The 18504-nt window shown below is 42.6% G+C and overlaps 1 protein-coding gene across 2 annotated transcripts in view; it reads right to left on the bottom strand.

Annotated features, from left to right (window-relative positions):
• MEGF11 (multiple EGF like domains 11) overlaps positions 1-18504 on the bottom strand; it is a 317433-nt gene that overhangs the window by 86480 nt on the left and 212449 nt on the right. For both annotated transcript variants that reach the window (XM_044662411.1, XM_044662412.1), the window contains exons 3-4: positions 6631-6877; positions 3959-4079 (exon numbers count right to left, since the gene is read on the bottom strand). In XM_044662411.1, coding sequence (XP_044518346.1) covers positions 3959-4079; positions 6631-6877 — 368 coding nt within the window. The remainder of the gene's footprint in view (positions 1-3958; positions 4080-6630; positions 6878-18504) is intronic.

The following is an 18504-nucleotide window of genomic DNA, read 5'->3' as shown; positions in this document are numbered from 1 at the left end:
AAGGAAGTGATTTCCTGAGACTCTGTTATGGCTGAGAGAGCAGTTGGATGCTGAAAACTGTCTCCAGTGAAGAGCCCAGGAGAGTGTGGATTTGCCTCCAGAAGAAACACCTGCCTGTGGGAAATTCAAGTTGAGTGGGAGGATCAGCCTTGGGTGGTGGACATCCCAAGCTGATTCAAGCTCCTTGGGTTTATCCTTTTAGATTAATTTGCTGAGGATCTGTGCTGGATCATGTGGGAACAGAAGTGGATTCAAGCTGTGAGACACCCATTCACCTTCCAGCCTTATAGGCTAATCCAGGCAGCCTGGGTTAAAATAGTGTAGATCCTGACCCAGTTCCCAGTTCCTGAGTTTGTCCTTAGATAACTAGGTTAGGGTGACCTCTCTCTACTGCCCTTACCCTTTAAAGTCATTATTAAAAGTGTTTTTTATTTCTGTCATGTCTTTCCCTGGAGAAGTAAGATATCCTTGGCTGATTTTGTCTAACTGCCACTCACTCGATCACGTTGTCACAGCCCCTTTTGTATTTGTTTAAGATAGTTATACATCTTCACCCTTCATTCTTCCTTCATCCCTTTCCCCCCCAAAGAACCCCTGTGTGTGTATTTGTGTTTGTTTACCCACATCAACCCTTCCCCTTCTTTCTGATGAGAAGGAAGACCACCAGGTTCTACCATCTGCTCCACCTCTATCCCCAGCACTGTCTTCTCAACTACCTATGTAACCTAGGGTCCCCTCTGGGTCTTGCCACCTGCCTTATCACCGAACCTTTAAGACTTAGGGGATTTTCTGACAGACTTGAAGCCGAACTTTCTTTTATGTGTTGTCTTCCTTAATTACAATATGAGTTCTTTAAGAGCAGGAATTGTCTTTATTTTTGCTTATGCTATTCCACTGATTATATGTCCTTTCATTCTTAAACTCCAAAGCCCTCTGCTTGTCCTTCAAGGCCCAACTGGTCTCCTCTTTCCTGTCTTCTCATTACTGTCCTGCCACATCCCTTAGCTACAGCTAAATTAATCTGCTTGCTGTCCCCCACACAGGGCTCAGCTATTCTCACCTCTGCAGTTTTGAAAGTGCTACCTCTCCCCCGTCTTGCTCTCCTCCTTCACTACCTCGTTTTCCACCTCTAGCTCTGGGGATAATAATTAAATCTATACTATATTTCTAGAAAAGACGTGTTGACTGATTGATCTACAACTCTACTCACTATTACTGTGACATCTCTCAATCAATCAATCGATACTTATTAAGTGCCTTTTTGTTATGGTTTAGTCATTTTCAGTTGTGTCTGGTTCTTCAGGACCCCATTTAGGATTTTCTTGGCAAAGATACTGGAGTGGTTTGCCATTTCCTTCTCTAACTCATTCTGCAGATGAGGAAACTGAAGCCAACAAGATGAAGTGATTTACCCAGGGTCACAGAGCTGGTGTCTGAGGCTGGATTTGAATTCATGAAAATGAGTCTTCCTGACTTCCAGGCCTGGCACTCTATCCATCGTATCATCTAGAATGCAGTAGGCACAAACAATCCAAACAGGGTTATATTCGAATGTGAGGGTAGGGGCAGTTTTGCTTTTTCTATTTGTATTTTCTGGGCTTAAAATGCCTGCCACGTAATAAATGTTTTTTTAAATTAATTGATTGATTCATTCATTTATTCATCAGAAATGCAATCACTCAATTTGGCATTCCTTCTTCTATCCTACCGCTTTCAAAATATGGTTTGAAATTCACTCCAGGAAAACTTTAAACCATCCTTGATGGACCCCTACCCCTTGCTTGTCTACTCTGTGCTCTTTTCTACTTACAAAATTTCATTTACGTTCAAAATTTGTATGCTGTTTTATAAGTATATCCCCTCTTTCCACTGCCAGTCTGGGCTCTCTCTAGGACTGGAATGCTTTCCTATTTGTCCATTTTCCTTTGCAGTGCCTAGACTGGGGTTCAGTACACAGGGAAGGATGGAAGGTGAGTGCTCTGTTTGGGGATCTATCTGACTCCCCTGAGTGGTTAGAGACTCCCCAATTTATTTGGGCTTGAGTTCTGATTCCTGTGTCATGAAATAACTTCCACCTCACATCCTCACTGCCCCCCTCTCTTTCTTTTGTCCTTGGCAAAGTCTCCAGCAGTAACTCCAGGAAAGGGGTAGTACTGATGAGGCACATAAGATCCCAGAACAAGGAAGAAATTTTGTCAGAACTCAACCTGGAGCTGTAGTGACACACTCTATCCCAAGACCAATGGAAGTATACCCAGGAGTGACTTGTCCTGTTGGCCCATTTCCTAAAGCAGAGGGTTTGAACCCCTGGACCCTCTAATTGGGGTTGGGGGGAATGAAGAAGAGAGTTCACATGGGGCCACCGCTGAAGGCCAGTTCCCTTTTTGGCACAATGTCCTGGTCCTCTGGGAGCCAGCCCTGGAGTTGAAGCTTTCTTTTTCTAGATTCTGGACAGGGTTACAATCATCCTGGGTAGGGAAGTGAGCAATGGGGACCACTAAGAGGCTGGAGCCTGACAAATGGAAGGGGGGTGGTGGCCACCCTGGGGAAGGAGACTTTCTCCCATATTCCCCACCTCTCCCCAGCCATCCCCCTTTCCTTGGGAGAAGCCCCATCACTTGGTTTTAGATTCATTATTTTGTGACTGTTCGTGCCTGTGTGTGGGGTATTAATAATTCATACAAATCTGCAAGTAAAATGCCTCGTGTCAAAAATAGAAATCCAATTGTCTACGATAAAATTAAAAACATAAAGTCCTCAAATCCAAAGGCTCCTCATTGACACAAACTTCTCTCATCTGGAAGAATAAATCCTTCGATGTGTCAACGGGGTGGGGAAAAAAATCACCCTCCAAGCCTGTTCTCTCTGCATCCCACACTTTCCTGTGTGTTCCGGCTTTCTCTCTTTCCCTTCTCTTCCTCTGACGACTCAGCACTGCTTTCATTACTGCTGGAGATCAGCATTGAAATGCACGCTCAGTGTTCACAAGGCTCTTTGTCAACCTGCCTCTGACCCCTTCTCATTTCAGCTTGTCCATTTGCTTCCTTGGCTCCAATGCACCTGCCTTGGTCCCTGAGGAACCTTGCAAAAAGCTGGTTTTCCAAGAAGCTTTCCCCCAGGGTTCTAAGATGGCTAGACTGGGAGATGTAGGGCAGTTGGCTTAACAAGCCCCCTCCTCAATCAGTGGTGCCCCTTTGACTCCCCTTTTCCCCCGTCCCCCTCTTTATTCACAGCCTCCAAAAAGATACTCCTCCTGTTCAGCAGGCTGCATGGTGGTCCCCTCATCAGTGATGCCTCATTAGGGCCCAAGGGGAAACGGCCTCAGTAGGCCACTTAGTATTTCCAGGATGGGGCCAGTACTGATGAGGTACATTAAGTGGAGGTCTTCCTGGAAAGCAAAAACAGGGATGGAGGCAGCAGAGTGCAGGTTAAGTCAGTCCTTCCTGGGGTCTGTTTCTCAGCAACCTTAAAAGAAGTTTAGGAGGCCCCCAGGAAGAGGTGAAACCTCCTGGCTAAAAAGAGATTTGGACGTGACTTCAGGGACGAATGCTGCCTCTTGATAGAAAGGTGGTGGACGGCAGGTGTGGAATGGGGCAGACGCACATCACGAATGTGCTGATTTGTTTTGTTTGCCTGTATTTATTTTAAGGGAGCTCTTCTAGGTAGGGGAAATGTTGAAAGTGAAAAGATCATGAAAGCATTCAAGTTTTTGACATTGTGGATTTCAGTTATTCAGGGTTTCCCACTGTAGACCTCATAACTACATTAACTTTACCGCAGAGCTCACAGTGGCTATGTCCTGCAGGCCTCTAACTCCTTCACACCCATTAGCAGGACTTTGTCATCTGAACAAGAGGGGAGAAAGGAGAAGACAATTTTCCAAACCCAAGACTCTCCATCCATTTTTCTTGTCTCTTTGCCTCAAATCCTGACCCACCAGAGTTGAGACGTCACTTACTGTCCATCCGGGGGGACAAGCACATTCCCCTGTGATGTGATGGCAGGTACCCCCATTCTGGCAGGGGCAACGCAGGTCACAGTGTGCTCCATGGCTCCCAGGTGGGCACTGTTCCTCGCAGCTGAAAAGAAAACAATTTCATTAATTATGGGTGAGAAGAGGACCAGACCCACTCCTGCACTTGGCATTAGGGGATGGGGCGTGTTCAGAGATAAAGCGAGTAGGCAGGGATGCCCTAGACTGCTTGGCTCTGTTTGTTGTGCCATCTTGGGAAGTCTTCCTGTCCTCAGTTGCTCCTTCTCTAAAATGGAGATATAATAATAAATGTTTTATTATTTACAAAAATAAAATAAAATAAAATGGAGATATCATCTTAATTCCAGAATCTCTTAAGAGAGTTAGGAGAGAGGAAGCGGGGGCTTATATCCCTGGAATATGAGCATTCTGGGGAATCTACTACTGCCAATGGGTAAATGAATACATCTGGACTAACACTAAATGTGGGTGGCTGAGAAGGAGGTACGTGATTGCTACCAATAGCAACAAGTGTCCCAGATGCCCAGGAAAACAGAATGTTGGTTCAGGAAGTCTTAATCTTTCAGGGGTCACACACGGTGTTTTCTAGAAGTGCCCTCATTAAGGGTCCCTATAACCCTGGGCTCAGGAGCACCAACTCTAAATAAAAAATAGTTTCTCCTTTCAGAAACCTTCCATTCTCCCTTTGGGTAAAGGAGTGCATGACCCTGTTTATACAGACAGATAAACACAACATAACTGGAAGTGAGAAAGAGCTAACAACTAGAAGAATCGGGAAAGGTTCCAACTTCCAAGGTAGTATCTGATTTGAGCCTTGAAAGAAGAGGGGAGGAAGGGACAGCTTTCCAGGAGGGGCTGATGGGAGGCTGGAATGCCTGGTAACAGCCAGTGGGTTTATGTGCCCAGAACACAGGTTGCTTAAAAGGCAAGAATGTGACATGCCTGGAATCACAACAGACTGGGGACTAGAGCCCAGAGTTCTTTCTTCTATACTTCATTGCCCCTCTGACAATTCACCCTTTAAGGAGGTGATCCTGGGATAAGGAATTAAATGCAATTTGGGGGCCTCTGAATGGCACAGTGGATAGAGCACCAGGCCTGGAGTCAGGAAGAACTAGGCTCAGATCTTGGACACTTCCTAGCTGTGTGACCCTGGGCAAGTCACTTAACCCCATTTGCCCAGCTCAGCATCTTCTGTCTTAGAATTGCTAATAAGACAGAAGTTAAAGGTTTAAAATAAATAAATAAATGCAGACTGATCTTGACCTTGGTCCTTGATCATTGACTCCCTGCAGATAAGCTATCCTGAGAAAGGTGTGGAAGGAAAATTAAGGAATGCTTTTTCTAATATTTCTCCTTCCAAAGGTCCTCTGTCCTCAGGTTACTCCTCATTGGGATGAAGAGGCCTGTTGGGATCACTTTGGGATATAGAGGCAAGACGGACCTAGAGAAGCTATGGCCACTGGGAACTCCAAGAGGACAAGGAAGTTCTAGGGATGACTTGGAGCTGATTTTCTCTGTAGGGATTCCAAACTGAATATTCCTAATCCTTGGTACTAAGGGTTCACAACTGACAAAGGCTATGCAGAAGCCTCTCAGAGCTTGGTTTGGAAGTGGTGTAAGAGCAACTGAGATAAGCAAAAATACTATTTACCCCCATGCTTGTTCTCAAGACTTCTCTCTATGGCCTTTGACCCTTGTGCCAGTGGGCTCTGATCCCCCCACTCACTTGAGACTTGAGGCCAAGGTCAGCTGAGAATGCCAAGTCAGAATACCGAAGTGGCTTCCTTCATGTGTTGTGCTGTTATGTGTTATGGAAGCCTCTCTTTCCCCATCTCCCTTTCCTCCTGAAATTACCATGCACTTGCCTATCTATTTATATGTTATATCTCACCCCCGTAAAAGAATAAACTGCTTGAGGAGAGGGGTTTTCATTTTGTGTTTGTGCCCTTAGGACACAACACGATGCCTTGCATGCAGTAGGCACTTAATAAATGTGAGTTGGACTAGGTTGGAATGGTTAGCACCCTGAACTGACAGGAAGCAGACATCCCCAATCCTCGTATGAATGGGCCTCTCCAAGGAGGTCTGAACAATGATTCAGGAGCTCTGGGTCAGGGCTATGGACACACTCGAGGATACCCAAACCAGAGGACATCTTCTAAGGAGGGTTAGGTGACCCTATGCAGCTTGGAATAGAGAGCACCAGGGAGAAGGGATTCAAGTTTGGGCCAAAAGATTCAAGGGGATTCTTGTGCATTCTTTCAGAGCTGAAAAACTGTGTGGGTGGCACTGCAGTTAAGAGCTAAGGCAAACAGCTTGGTGGCCTTGCTGCTCATGTTTGTTCACACTCCAAAGTGGAAGGATGCTTGGGGCATGGAAGAAATGGGTGGCTTGGTCTTGCCTCCTAAAGGCTCCTGGCTTTGCCATCTACCCCGAAACTGCACCTGTAGGACCTCTCCATCTGACTCATAGTTGAACTCTCCTGTATGTGTTGTCTTTTCTAGTTAGAGCATGAAATTCTTCTAGGAAGGGAAAGTTTTTGCTTTTTTCTTTGCATTCCCAGGACTTATCACAGTGCGTGGCATATAATCCTTCATATATCCTTTAAAAAAAGTTCATTCCATAGGACTTACTAGACACCAGTGTAGCCCGGCGCACAGTGGCACTCTCCAGTTCGAGGGTCACAGGTAGCACCATTATGGCACTGACAAGGGAGCTGACAACCCTTGCCATGGGTCCCTGGCTCACAGAACTCCTCACAGCGCCAGCCCCGGTAGCCATCAGCGCATACGCAGGCCCCTGTGATGGGGTTGCACAAGGCACCATTCTGACACTGGCAGCGATTGCTACAGTGGGGACCCCAGTGGTCACTGTCACAGCCTGAAACAGAAACACAGAGAGTTATGGGAGGAGGCTTTACCTTGAGATCTTCTACTTCCAGAGGTCAAGATGGCAGAGTAAGGAATGCTCTGAGCTCAACCAAATCCACCTCCAGACAACCACCAAGAAAAAAATAGTACCTTAAAACAAATTCTGGAATGGCTGAATCAACAAAAGACAGGGTGAAGCAATGTTTCATCCCAGGAAAATGTGGAGGGGAACAGGAAGTATCCATCTCAATGGGGAATGAGGAAAAAATAGCAGAACCAGTAGCTATGAGGAGTAGGCCAGCACTCACAACACTAGGGGGGGAGTGGAATCCAGCTCAATCCAGTGCATATGGTACTTGGGGGAGCCCAGGGATAGTTTTCCATTCCCCCTAAGAACAGAGCTGAACTTCAATAAAAAGTCAAGATCATGGAGAAAAAAGGCTGGGAAAATGAGCAAAGGATAAAAAAAAACCTGACCATAGAAAGTTACTTTTCTGATAGTAAAGACCAAAACTCAGAAGAGGACAACAATGCCAAAACAAAAACATGAAGCTTCAAATTGAAATGTGAGAGGGTATCAATCCTCCAAATAATTCCTATTCCTAGAAGAACTTTAAAAGAAGTTAAAAATCAAATAATAAGAGTGGCAGAAGAAAAACTGGGAAAAGAAATTAGAAGAAAAAGTCAACAGCTTGGGAAAAATTTACAGAGGAAAACAACTTCCTAAAATATGCCAAATGGAGAATGAAGAAAACAACTCCTTAAAAAGTAGAATTGGCCAAATAGAAAAGGAAAAATAAAAGTGCAATGAAGAAAATAACTTTCCCCAGATTAGAATTTAGTAAATGGAAACAAATGACTCCATAAGATAACAAGAAACAAAATAAAATCAAAAGAATGAAAAATAGAAGAAAATCTGAAATCTCTCACTGGAAAACCAACCGACTGGGAAAATAGATCCAGGAAAGAATCACTGGAATACTTGAAAGTCATGACCAAAAAAAGATTCTAGAACACCCCATATTATAAGAAATGATCAGGGAACACTGCCCTAATATTCTTGAACAAGAAGGAAAAATGGAAATTGAAAAAATCTACTCATCACTTCCTGATAGAGAACTCAAAATGAAAACTCACAGAATTATTATAGCCAAATTCCAGAACTCCCAGGCCAAGGAAAAAGTGCTACAAGCATCCAGAAAGAAAGATTTCAAATATCATGGAGTCATAGTCAGGATCACACAGGACCTAGTAGTTTCCGTATTAAAGGACCAGAGGGCTTGGAATTATGATATTCTGGAAGGTAAAGGACCTAGGGTTACCAGTGAGATTATAGTGAATCATTTCTCTCTTGTTTCTCTTAAATCTTAGTCTGCCTCTCTGCTTATCTGCCTCCTGCCTCTCTTTTTCTATATATTTTTCTCTCTCTCTTCCTATTTTTTGGATCATGGAGTCATAGGTCTAGAGTTAGAAGGGACCTCTTAAAGTAATAGGATCATATATTTAGATCTCTAAGAGACTTTATAAACCATCTAGTCCAGGGGTTGGCAACGTATAGCTCTTTCTGCAGGAGCCATAAAGTCAATTCTTTTCAGGCGCTGTTGAAGGAGAGCGCACTGTGAGCACTGTACGGCTCTCACGAAATTACATTTTTAAAAATGTGGCATTTATGGCTCTCACGGCCAAAAAGGTTGCCAACCCCTGATCTAGTCCAATCCCCTTAAACATAAATAGCTTGCCCACAGTCACACAAATAGTAAGTGGCAGAGCCTAGATTTGAAATAATGTTCTCTGATTCCAAGTCCAAAACTCTTTTCATCACTGAGCAAATCATTCAACCTCCTTGGCCCTCAGTTTTCTCATTTGTAAAGTAAGAAAATTAGACTAGATAGCCTCTGGGGTCCCTTCTAGCTCTTTACATATGATCCTATGTCTGTCTTGAAATTTCAATATCTTTCTATCTCTACTTCTTTCTTTCTATGAATCAGTTTCTGTCTCTGTCTCTATCTTCCTCCCTTCTTAGTCTGCAGATTTTAGAATGATAGCATAGAAGGAACCTCAGTAATCATCTAACTCCCATAGGACATGATTCAAATTGTGAAAGTCCTTCCTAAAATGTGACACTCAGAACTGGACATAAGACACCAGATATGGGGTCTGGCCAGGGCAGAGCCCAGCAGGATGGTCCTTTCTCTCATTCTGGGCACTGTGCCTCCCAAAGAAATACAAGACCATGTTAGAAATCTTCGAATGTAATTAAATGAGTCTCCAAAATTATTTCTAAGTATCACTGCTGCAATTCAAATTCTAGAGCTCCCTAAAGGGGGTGAACAACTTGTCTGGTGACAGCTCTGGATGCCAAGAGTCCCAGCAGAGTCCCCAGAGCTCTAAGCAACTCCTTCATTAGCTGAATTCAGCCCAGCAAATATTAATTACATGCCTACTGTGCGCAAAGCACTATGCTGGGAGCTGAGGGAGGGGGAGAGGGAAGATACAAGTCTAGAAGAAATAGGGTCCCTTAATCTTGGAGATTTATGTTCAAATAGGAGAATGACATATCCAAAAAGAACCATAAGGCAGAAATAAACACACAAATTGACAGAGCCTTGAGAAGAGGGAGGCAGGGACAACTAGATGGCTCAGTGGATTTCAAATCTGACCTCAGTCATTTCCTAGTTGTATGACACAGGGAAGTCACTTAACTCCCCACTGCCTAGCCCTTATCACTCTTCTGTCTTGGAACTAATATATACTATTGATTCTAAGATGGAAGGTAAGGGCTTAAAAAAAAGAGGGAAAATCAGAGGGGAAAAGGCTGGCTCTCAGGGGAGGCTTCTTAAAGGAGCTGGCATTCATAGCAGGCTTTAAAGAAAGGGCAGGGATTCAGTGGGTGTGGATGGAGGCTACTCTAGATATGTGGAGGTGAGAGAGCATAAGTTTTTATAAGAGATAATGAGTATTGATTGTAGTTTGGCTAGAGCAGGAGTTCTTAATATGGGTTTCATGGATAAATTTCAGAGGGTCTGTGAACTTGGATGGGAAAAAAAGTTGTATATTTATTTTCACTAACCTTTGATTTCTTCTGTAATCCTGTGCATGTTATTTTATTTTACTCTTTCCTTATTATGGTTCCAAAGTAGAAGAAGGGTAAGGGCTAGGCAATGGGTGGTATTAAATGACTTGTTCAGGGTCACACGGTTAGATGTGTCTGAGGTCAAATTTGAACCTGAGACCTCCTGACTCCAGGCCTGGCACTCTATCCACTTAGCCTCCTCACTGATCCTATTTTATGCAGTTTAAAACATTTTTCTGAGAAGGGGTCCATGGGCTAAACCACACTGACTGCCAAAGGGATCCAGGACACCCAGAGATGAAGACGACCCTTCCAGAAGAGAATATCCATGGAGGGAAGTATTCCGAGATCAAATAAAAAATGAAGTGTGAGGCCAAACCGTGGAAGACTTTGAATGAAAGAGGTGGAGAATCACTAGAGGGCTTTGAACAGAGGGAAAACAATCAGATCTAAGCATCCAGAAGATAAATCGTATGTATCATCATGTGAAATGGGGTGATGGGGAAAAAATGTAGGTGGCAGGATTTGAGAGGAATCTATTACAAAAGTTCAGGCAGTTAGAAATAAGAAAGTGTAGTAAAGTAGTAAAACTCTGGGAAACATCGAGGTCTAATGTGCCTGGCCAATGTGGGGCTGTCTGAAATAAGTGAAGAAGGAAATCATTAGGATTGAGTGAAGTAGGGAATGGGGTAGGCACAATTCCCTAATGCCTTGATTCCCACGGCCTTCTTCATACCTTGGGTATGCCACATAAAGAAAAGAGGAAACCATTTCCTGTGCCCTGAGAGATAGATTTCCAGCAGAAGTGCCATATTCCACATTTGCACCATGTTTTAATCTTTTCAAATTGCTTTCACATTGGATACACAATTGAATAAAGAATTGCAGGCAGGCAACCCTTTTAGAAGAACCATCTGGTCTCCTGGTTTCAGAGATACTAGGGGGTGGCACAGAGAGGGAAATTGAATATTTAGGCAAGAAAAGGTGGGATCTCTGGGTCCTTTCTAACCATCCTTGATCCAATGGCCAGATGTGGAATGTTAGAACTGGAATAGACCCTAGTGATCATCTTCATTTCACATATAGGGAAACTGAGGTAGAGGGGAGGTCATTCACTTAATCTCACAGACACTGGCAAACCTCTTACCTGTTCTAAATCTCAATGTCCACAGACAGCAATCTCTTCAATACCTATATCATCATCATCATAGCTGACATTTATGTAGTACTTACAAAGTGATTGTTCAATATCATCTTCTATCCTCAGAACAACTCTGGGAAGTAGGTGCTATTATTATGACCCCCATTTTACCGATAAGGAAACCAAGGCAGAAAAAGGTTGTGACTTTTCCAGAGTCACACACCTAATAGGTATCTGAGACCTCATTTGAACCTCCCTGACTCCAGGCCAAATATTCTATCCAATGAACACTTTCCTGACTCATAGGGGGTGAAATTTAAATGAGGCAAAGTACAAAGGGCTTTGCAAACCTGAAAACACTATGTGTTAATTGTTGTTGTTCTGATTATTTTAGGGCAGCTAAGTGGCATAGTAGATAGAACACTGGGCTTGGAGTCAAAAAGACTCAACTTTGCAAGTTCAAATCTGACCTCAGCCACTAGCTGTGTGATCCTGGGCAACTCATTTAACTCCATTTGTCTCAGTTCCTCTTCTGTAAAATAAGATGAAGAAGAAAATGGTAAACCATCCTAACATTTTTGCCAAGAAAACCACAAATAGGGACATAAAGAGTCAGATGCAATTGAAACAAATGCACAACAACAAAAGAAAATGATTATTTGGAACTTGGAGTCTTGTGGAGTTAAGACCAATACTCTTTCATCTGCAAAGATTATTAATCTAGAATAACTACATTTCAATATAATTGCTTTCCTCTATAATCCTATGTGTTGTATTTTATGCATTTAAAAACATCATTTTGAAAACAGGTTCACAGGCTCCACCAGATCTGCCAAAGGGGTCTGTAAACAAAAAAGATTGTGAACTCCTGATCTAGTCTGACTCCATTTTAAAAAATCATTTTTCAGTTCTGTCTGACTCTTCCCGACCCTATTTGGGATTTTCTTGGCAAAGATACTAGAGTGCAGGCAAACAGGGTTAAGTGACTTGTCCAGGGTCACATAGTGAGTAAGTAGCTGAGGCTGGATTTGAACCCAAGAAGATGAATCTTCTTGACTCTGTAGGCTTGGCCCTCTAGCCACTGGGCCATCTAGCTACCTCCTTTTTTTAAATAGAAGAGTAAACTGAGTCTCAGAGAGGTGAAGTCATTTGCCTAAAGTCACACAGGTAGGTAAATAACATAAGCGACCAGACAACCAGTATACCATGATGTCTCACTTATCCAAAGGATATCTATTTGAAATCTCATCTTTCCAGAACACCAGCAAAAAACAAAACAAAACTCTGTAGGCAACCAAAAAAGATCTCCGGGCAGCCCAAGATGAATTCCAAATGTGAATGCACCAAAGTTTTGTTCGCAGAAGAACCTTCCTCACCCTGCATCCCCTTACACTGGTTATACTTCAAACAAGTTTGTGCATCTGATGTCTTAGCACTCCGAACACAAGGAGCTGGCTGATAGGGCAGGTATGTTTGTGGCAATGAGAAGTGAGAGCAAACAGCCTGACACTGAGGAATGAGGCAACCTAAAGAAAACTATAGAAAAAAGATCAAGAGATCAGAAAAATATCACTCTCTAGGGCTACCTAGAGTCAGGGATCACTGGGTTATGTACAGGACAATCAATGATGCCCCTAAGGACGATTCTGGGCCGCCAAGAACATATCAGGCTCTGTCCAGGCTTCTCTGTTTAGCAAGGCTGAGAAACGTCACACATTTCAAAAAAGATTTCCATCCTCAAAGGGTTAAAATGAAAAAGAGAAAAATCTGGTGCTCAGGGGTGTAGGTTTCAGTTATCTGGACCATTTAATAACACCTCATTTATTCTCCGATGAGACTGGAGAAGATGCTGTCTCAATTATCCACATTGTTGGGGCAAATAGAAACAGTCACTGCAATTATACTAATACAGCAATAAGCTCGCATCTGTATAATCCTTTATAACTTACAAAGTACCTTAGCTGGTAATATCCAAATTATTTCCATTTGGCTTGGGAATGTATTACATGACTTTTCTTCTTTTTTTTCCCCACAAAACCTTCTCTTCCTATTAACGTTTTATTCTGGCTGATATTAAAATGAAATTCCATTTTCTGAGCAATGACTGTGTGATGCTGGGGGTACCCAAGATGTATGCCAAGCATGGTATGAAGGATCCACCAAAGAATGTGATGCAGAAAATGGAATTAGCATCATAGGGGGAACGAGGCGGGGCAGTGGTCCTAGAGCCAGGAAAACGAGTTCAGATCCAGTCTCAGACTGCAGATAAAAACACCAACCATTCCATGCCTCAATTTCTTCATCTGTAAAAAGGGAATAATAATAGCACCTACCTCCCAGGGTTGTTGTAAGATTCAAATGAAATTGTGAAGCACTTTGCAAACCTGAAAGAGCTATATAAGTAAGAATTATTATTAATACTATTATTTGTAGCTTCTAGAGTAAGAAGGGACATTAAAGATCATCTAGGCTAACCCTCCCATTTTACAGATGAAAAAATTGAGAATCAGAGAGGTTAATTGAATTATCTGAAGTGGCACAGTTTAATATGCTAAAAAACACACTAGGCTTGGAATCGAGGACATAAGTTCAAATCCCAGCTCTGCCACTTACTAATTGTGTCATCTTGGTCAAGTCACTTAGCCTATCTTGGCTTCTGTTTCTTTATCTATAAAATGAAAGGTGGCATGGTGTAGTCTATTGTTATTGACAATCTTGAGCCTGAGTTAATTGTGGGTGTTGCATCCTGAGTGGGACACCTAAGTATGATAGTGAACCCAAAAGGATCACCCACTGCAGTTGATGTTACAAGATTATATGGAATCTGCTTATCCCAGACTCAAGATGACTACAGTATCCTAGCCCTACCAGCCAAGCAAGGAAATCAGCCGATAGAAGTATTCGACTAACTCTGCCCAGCTGAAGCCCTGTGCCTTGGATAACGCCTTTTCTGACTGTGGATCTGATCACTAATGTTGAAGGAATAGAATAAGCCTCTTCCCTTAAGCTGGCACAGATGTAATCTACTAGAACCCACTAGATCTTCAATACTCAGGCAAGTTGTAGTTTTAAAGATGATTTAATACCTAATAGATCTAGGGGAGGAGGAGCTGGGTAATGGCTGGGAAAGTGGGAGTAGGAAATCCTTAACTATATTTAGATGATTGATTATATTATTGATGAATCCTCTCTCATATATTGATGATCAAAGTTCTTGATCGTTGATAGCTTGGCTGAGGCTGGACAGGCCTCAACTTAGAGTTAAGGTTATCCTGCTAAATGACAGGTTTGTTGGTCTTCTTGGTAAATGTAATTCAGGAAACAGGGATTGATGAAACACAGTTGAAAGCTGGTTGCTGGTTGAAGAATGCATAGAGCACAAGCTAGGCCTATCCAATCCACCCTTCACCCAAGTATCTCACAACTGAGATCCAGATGGGTTCAAATCCCTGTCTTTTATACCCGAGCTTAACTGTCCTGGCTCCTGCCAGGCTCCTGCCAAGCTCAGTTCATTCTACATTCTAGGCAGGTAGCTGTCCATCATCTTGACTTCAACATGGCTGTCAAATATTTTCTTACACTACAGAATTCTATTAGTTGCAGCTAAGAGGATCTGGGTTTGAATCCTAGCTCTGACACTTAATGTTACCTTAAGGTTTCTGAACCTCAATTTCCTCATCTATAAAATTGAAGGGACAAACTTAGTGGCTTTTAAGGTCCTATCTTGGTCTATTCAGTGGTTCCCAAACTTTTTTGGTCTACCGTCCCCTTTCCAGAAAAAATATTACTTAGTGCCCTCTGGAAATTATGAAACTATTTATTGAAGTCAGAATAGAATGTAATTCCCTGGATTGTTGCAGCACCCACTAGGGGGTGGTAGCGCCCACTTTGGGAACCACTGGTCTATATCATACTATACTGGGCAGCTAGGTAGTACAGTGGATAAAGTACTAACCCTAGAGTCTGGAAGATCTGAGTTCAAATCCAGCCTCAGTCACTTAATAGCTGCGTGACCCTGGGCAAGTCACTTAATCCCCATTAGCCTCCATTTTCCAACATGTAAAAAAGAGGATAATAATAGCACTTACCTTCCAAGGTTGTTGCAAGGTTAATATATCTATGTATATGTAATATATATTGGAGGCAGTTAGATGGCTCAGTGGAGAAAGCCCCAGGCATGGAATCAGAAGACCTGAGTTCAAATCTAGATTCAGACATTTACTAGTTGCATAACTCTGGCCAAGTCACTTAATCCTGTTGGCCTCAGTTTCCTCATCTATAAAATGAGCTGGAAAGGAAACGGCAAACCACTCTGGTATCTTTGCCAAGAAAACCCCAAATAGGGTCACAAATATGACTGGGAGAAAAAAACCCTCCACTTCTCCATCAAATTAAGGTTTGCAAAGGGCTTTACATATAGTATCTTATTTGAATAAGGGGCGAAGCTCTGAGAACACAAAAATGAATCAGACACAGTTTCTGCTCTCAAGCAGCTTGTGTGTCCTTCCATAACCACAGCAACCAGCACCAAGAAGCAATCAACGATATTTTCCAACTGACTGACCAATGGCTTTCCAAAGCTAGAAAGATAATTGGCATAGGCTACAAGAGTTTCATGAGATCCAATCATTCTTCTTTATTTCCATTTATCCTCTCAGTGATTCTGAGAAAGGGGAAAGGAATGCCATGGTTCAAGAGAAGAGAGAAGAGACATGGATTTTTATGGAACAACTGAGGGGCAGAGAGGGAGAGTCAGGGGATCACATTGGGACTAGAGGCTCCATAACTTGGCTCTTGATTCTTAGCCTCCCTAGTGACTATCTTCCCTTCTAGGAAGGGGGAAATCAGGATGGGGAAGAGAACACTTCCCTTCCCTGCCCAGGCGTCCCAGTTTGTTGGAAGGCCAGGGCCTTAATCACTTACAACAATAACATCCTCATCTTCCCTCTCCTCCCTTGGAGTTCCTGAATTACTGCTCCTCCCTCTCCTTGAAGAATCGGTCCAGGCGAGCTGATGAGTCTTGCTCTGGGTCAATAGATCTCACCCAAATTTAGCAAATCAGCTGGTGCAGAGACAGAGATGGAACAACACTCGCTCCAAACCATTTTAGTGGATAAATAAAATGATTTCCAAGTAAGTGAGGCCATTTGTCAAGTGACTTTCTCCAATAAAGGCAGAAGTTAGTTCTGTCTGGTTGAGCCCCTTTGCCTTAGGCCAATCCAAGGAGTCCAGCCCAGAAAGCCCTGCCTAAATGATCCCTCAGCATAAATCTCCACCTCCTCCCAAAGCCAATTTCTCCTTTCTTTTTCTTTTTCTTTTTTTTTTTTTTTTGCAAAATAGGTTGAATCCTGTTGAAAAAAGATGAAAGAATAACATATTGCTCTAAGGTTTACAAAGCACTTTACATGTGATATCTCATTTGATACTCAGAAGAACCTTGGGAAGTATTGACTATTAGTATTATCTCCATTTTACAGATAAGGAAACTGAGACAGAGGAAAAATGACTTGCCTAGAGTCATACAACCAGCAAGTGTCTGAGGCAGGATTCAAATTCAGACCTTCCTGATGTCAAGTACAGCATTCTATCCATTGCTCCATCTCTTTGTGGCCCAAAGTCATCTAGTTAATATAAGCCATTGTAGAAGTCAGTGTGTCCAGAGTTTTAATTTGGTTTCAGACCCTTCCTAGCTGTGTGACCCTGGGCAAGTCATTTAACCCCCATTGCCTAGCCCTTATCACTCTTCTGCCTTAGAACCAATACTCAGTATTGATTCTAAGATGGAAGGTGAGGGTTCAAAAAGAAAAGTCAATGTCTTTGTTCTTTGTAAGATGAACAATGGAGCTTTTGTGATTTCCTCAGTGTCAATATTTTAAATCTTAGATGAGCTAATTGAGGCTCACAGTGACTTGCACATATGGTCACAAAGCCTATAAGTATCAGAGGCAAGATTTGAATCTCCTCCTTCCTGTTTCACAGTCTGGACCTCTTTAAAACCTACCTGGCTGCCTCTCCATTCTTTAGTTCCTTTAAGAAAGGCTAATAATGTCCATGTTTTGTTGTTTTTCAGTCATGTCCAACTCTTCATGACCCCATTTGGGGTTTTCTTGGCAAAGACACTGAAGTGGTTTGCCATTTCCTTCAACTCATTTGACAGATGAGGAAACTGAGGTCAAAAGGGTTAAGTGACTTGCCCAGGGTCACACAGTTAATAAGTGTCTGAGGCCAGATTTGCACCCAGAAAGATGAGTCTTCTTGATTTTAGGCTCCGTGCTCTATCCGTTGCACCACTCAGCTATCCCTACGACAATGCTAACAGTTCCCCATTTCATTGTCTTAACCAAAGCATTACCTATTCGGACAGGTAGGGCAGCCAAGTATTATTCTGATTTTATGGATGAAAAACTTGATTGTGGGAGAGGTGAAGAGAGTTCCCCCACAGGATCTTCAAACAGAAAATGTCAGAGCCAGGACCATTTCTCCCAATCTCAGCCACCTTGCTGCCTCAGAGCTCACCCAGTTACTGCTCAAGTCGATCTCTTACTAACACTTATTTAGATTGCACAAATTAAATATTAATGCAAGAAGGTGCCATAGATTAAAACCCCAATCACCTGACACGGTCCCTAAGCTGAGAAGATGCTGATAGCACAGGATTATAATGATGTATCATTAGCTCTTAGCAATCTATTTATTACACAAGTTACTGGCTCAGACTATTTCCCTGCACTCTCTGAATTTTCCTTAGACAACAAAGAGTCTAGCTGGGTTTTTCTGTGTGTGTGTGTGTGTGTGTGTGTGTGTGTGTGTGTGTGTGTGTGTGTGTGTTTTAACTCCTTTTTTCTGTTTTCTTCCCCTAGGTCAATGGGCCAGCCTCTGCATTCTGCCTCGTGGTTCACAACACTAGGCTTGAAGTGAGAAGAAACGGCTGGGTTCAAATGTTGGCACTAATATAGTACCACGTAATAAATGTTCACTGAATGATGACTGATTGACACTGCCATCTACCACCAGTGAGAGCTTGGGCAAACTGATTCCCCTAACTGGGTCTCAGAGTCCTCTGAGGTAGGGAGAGTCCTACCTGCTCTATCTACCTCACAGGCTTTTTTCTCTGGGTTTGTTTTGTGAGCACCTGCAATTTCATTCACGTAAGGAACTCCGAAGAGGAAAGGCCCTCCACTAAGGCAGATTTCTGAACAGTTTTACAAGACTGTATAAGTATAATCTATATCATATTGCCTGGCTTCTCAAGAAGGGAGAGAATTTGTAACTCAAAATTTAAGAAATGAATGTTAAAAATTTGTTTATATGTAATTGAGAAAAAGTTTAGAAGTAAACAAATGTTTAAAAAAAACACAGTTCTGCAACGTATGGTATTGAGGAGTTGGTTGGAGGCACCCAGAAGCTAAATAGGTCATATAGT

The sequence above is a fragment of the Gracilinanus agilis genome, chromosome 2, assembly GCF_016433145.1.
Source record: "Gracilinanus agilis isolate LMUSP501 chromosome 2, AgileGrace, whole genome shotgun sequence".
In the NCBI taxonomy this organism is placed as follows: domain Eukaryota; kingdom Metazoa; phylum Chordata; class Mammalia; order Didelphimorphia; family Didelphidae; genus Gracilinanus; species Gracilinanus agilis.
Note: the sequence above shows the minus strand (reverse complement) of the source record. Positions and strands in the feature narration are given on the sequence as shown.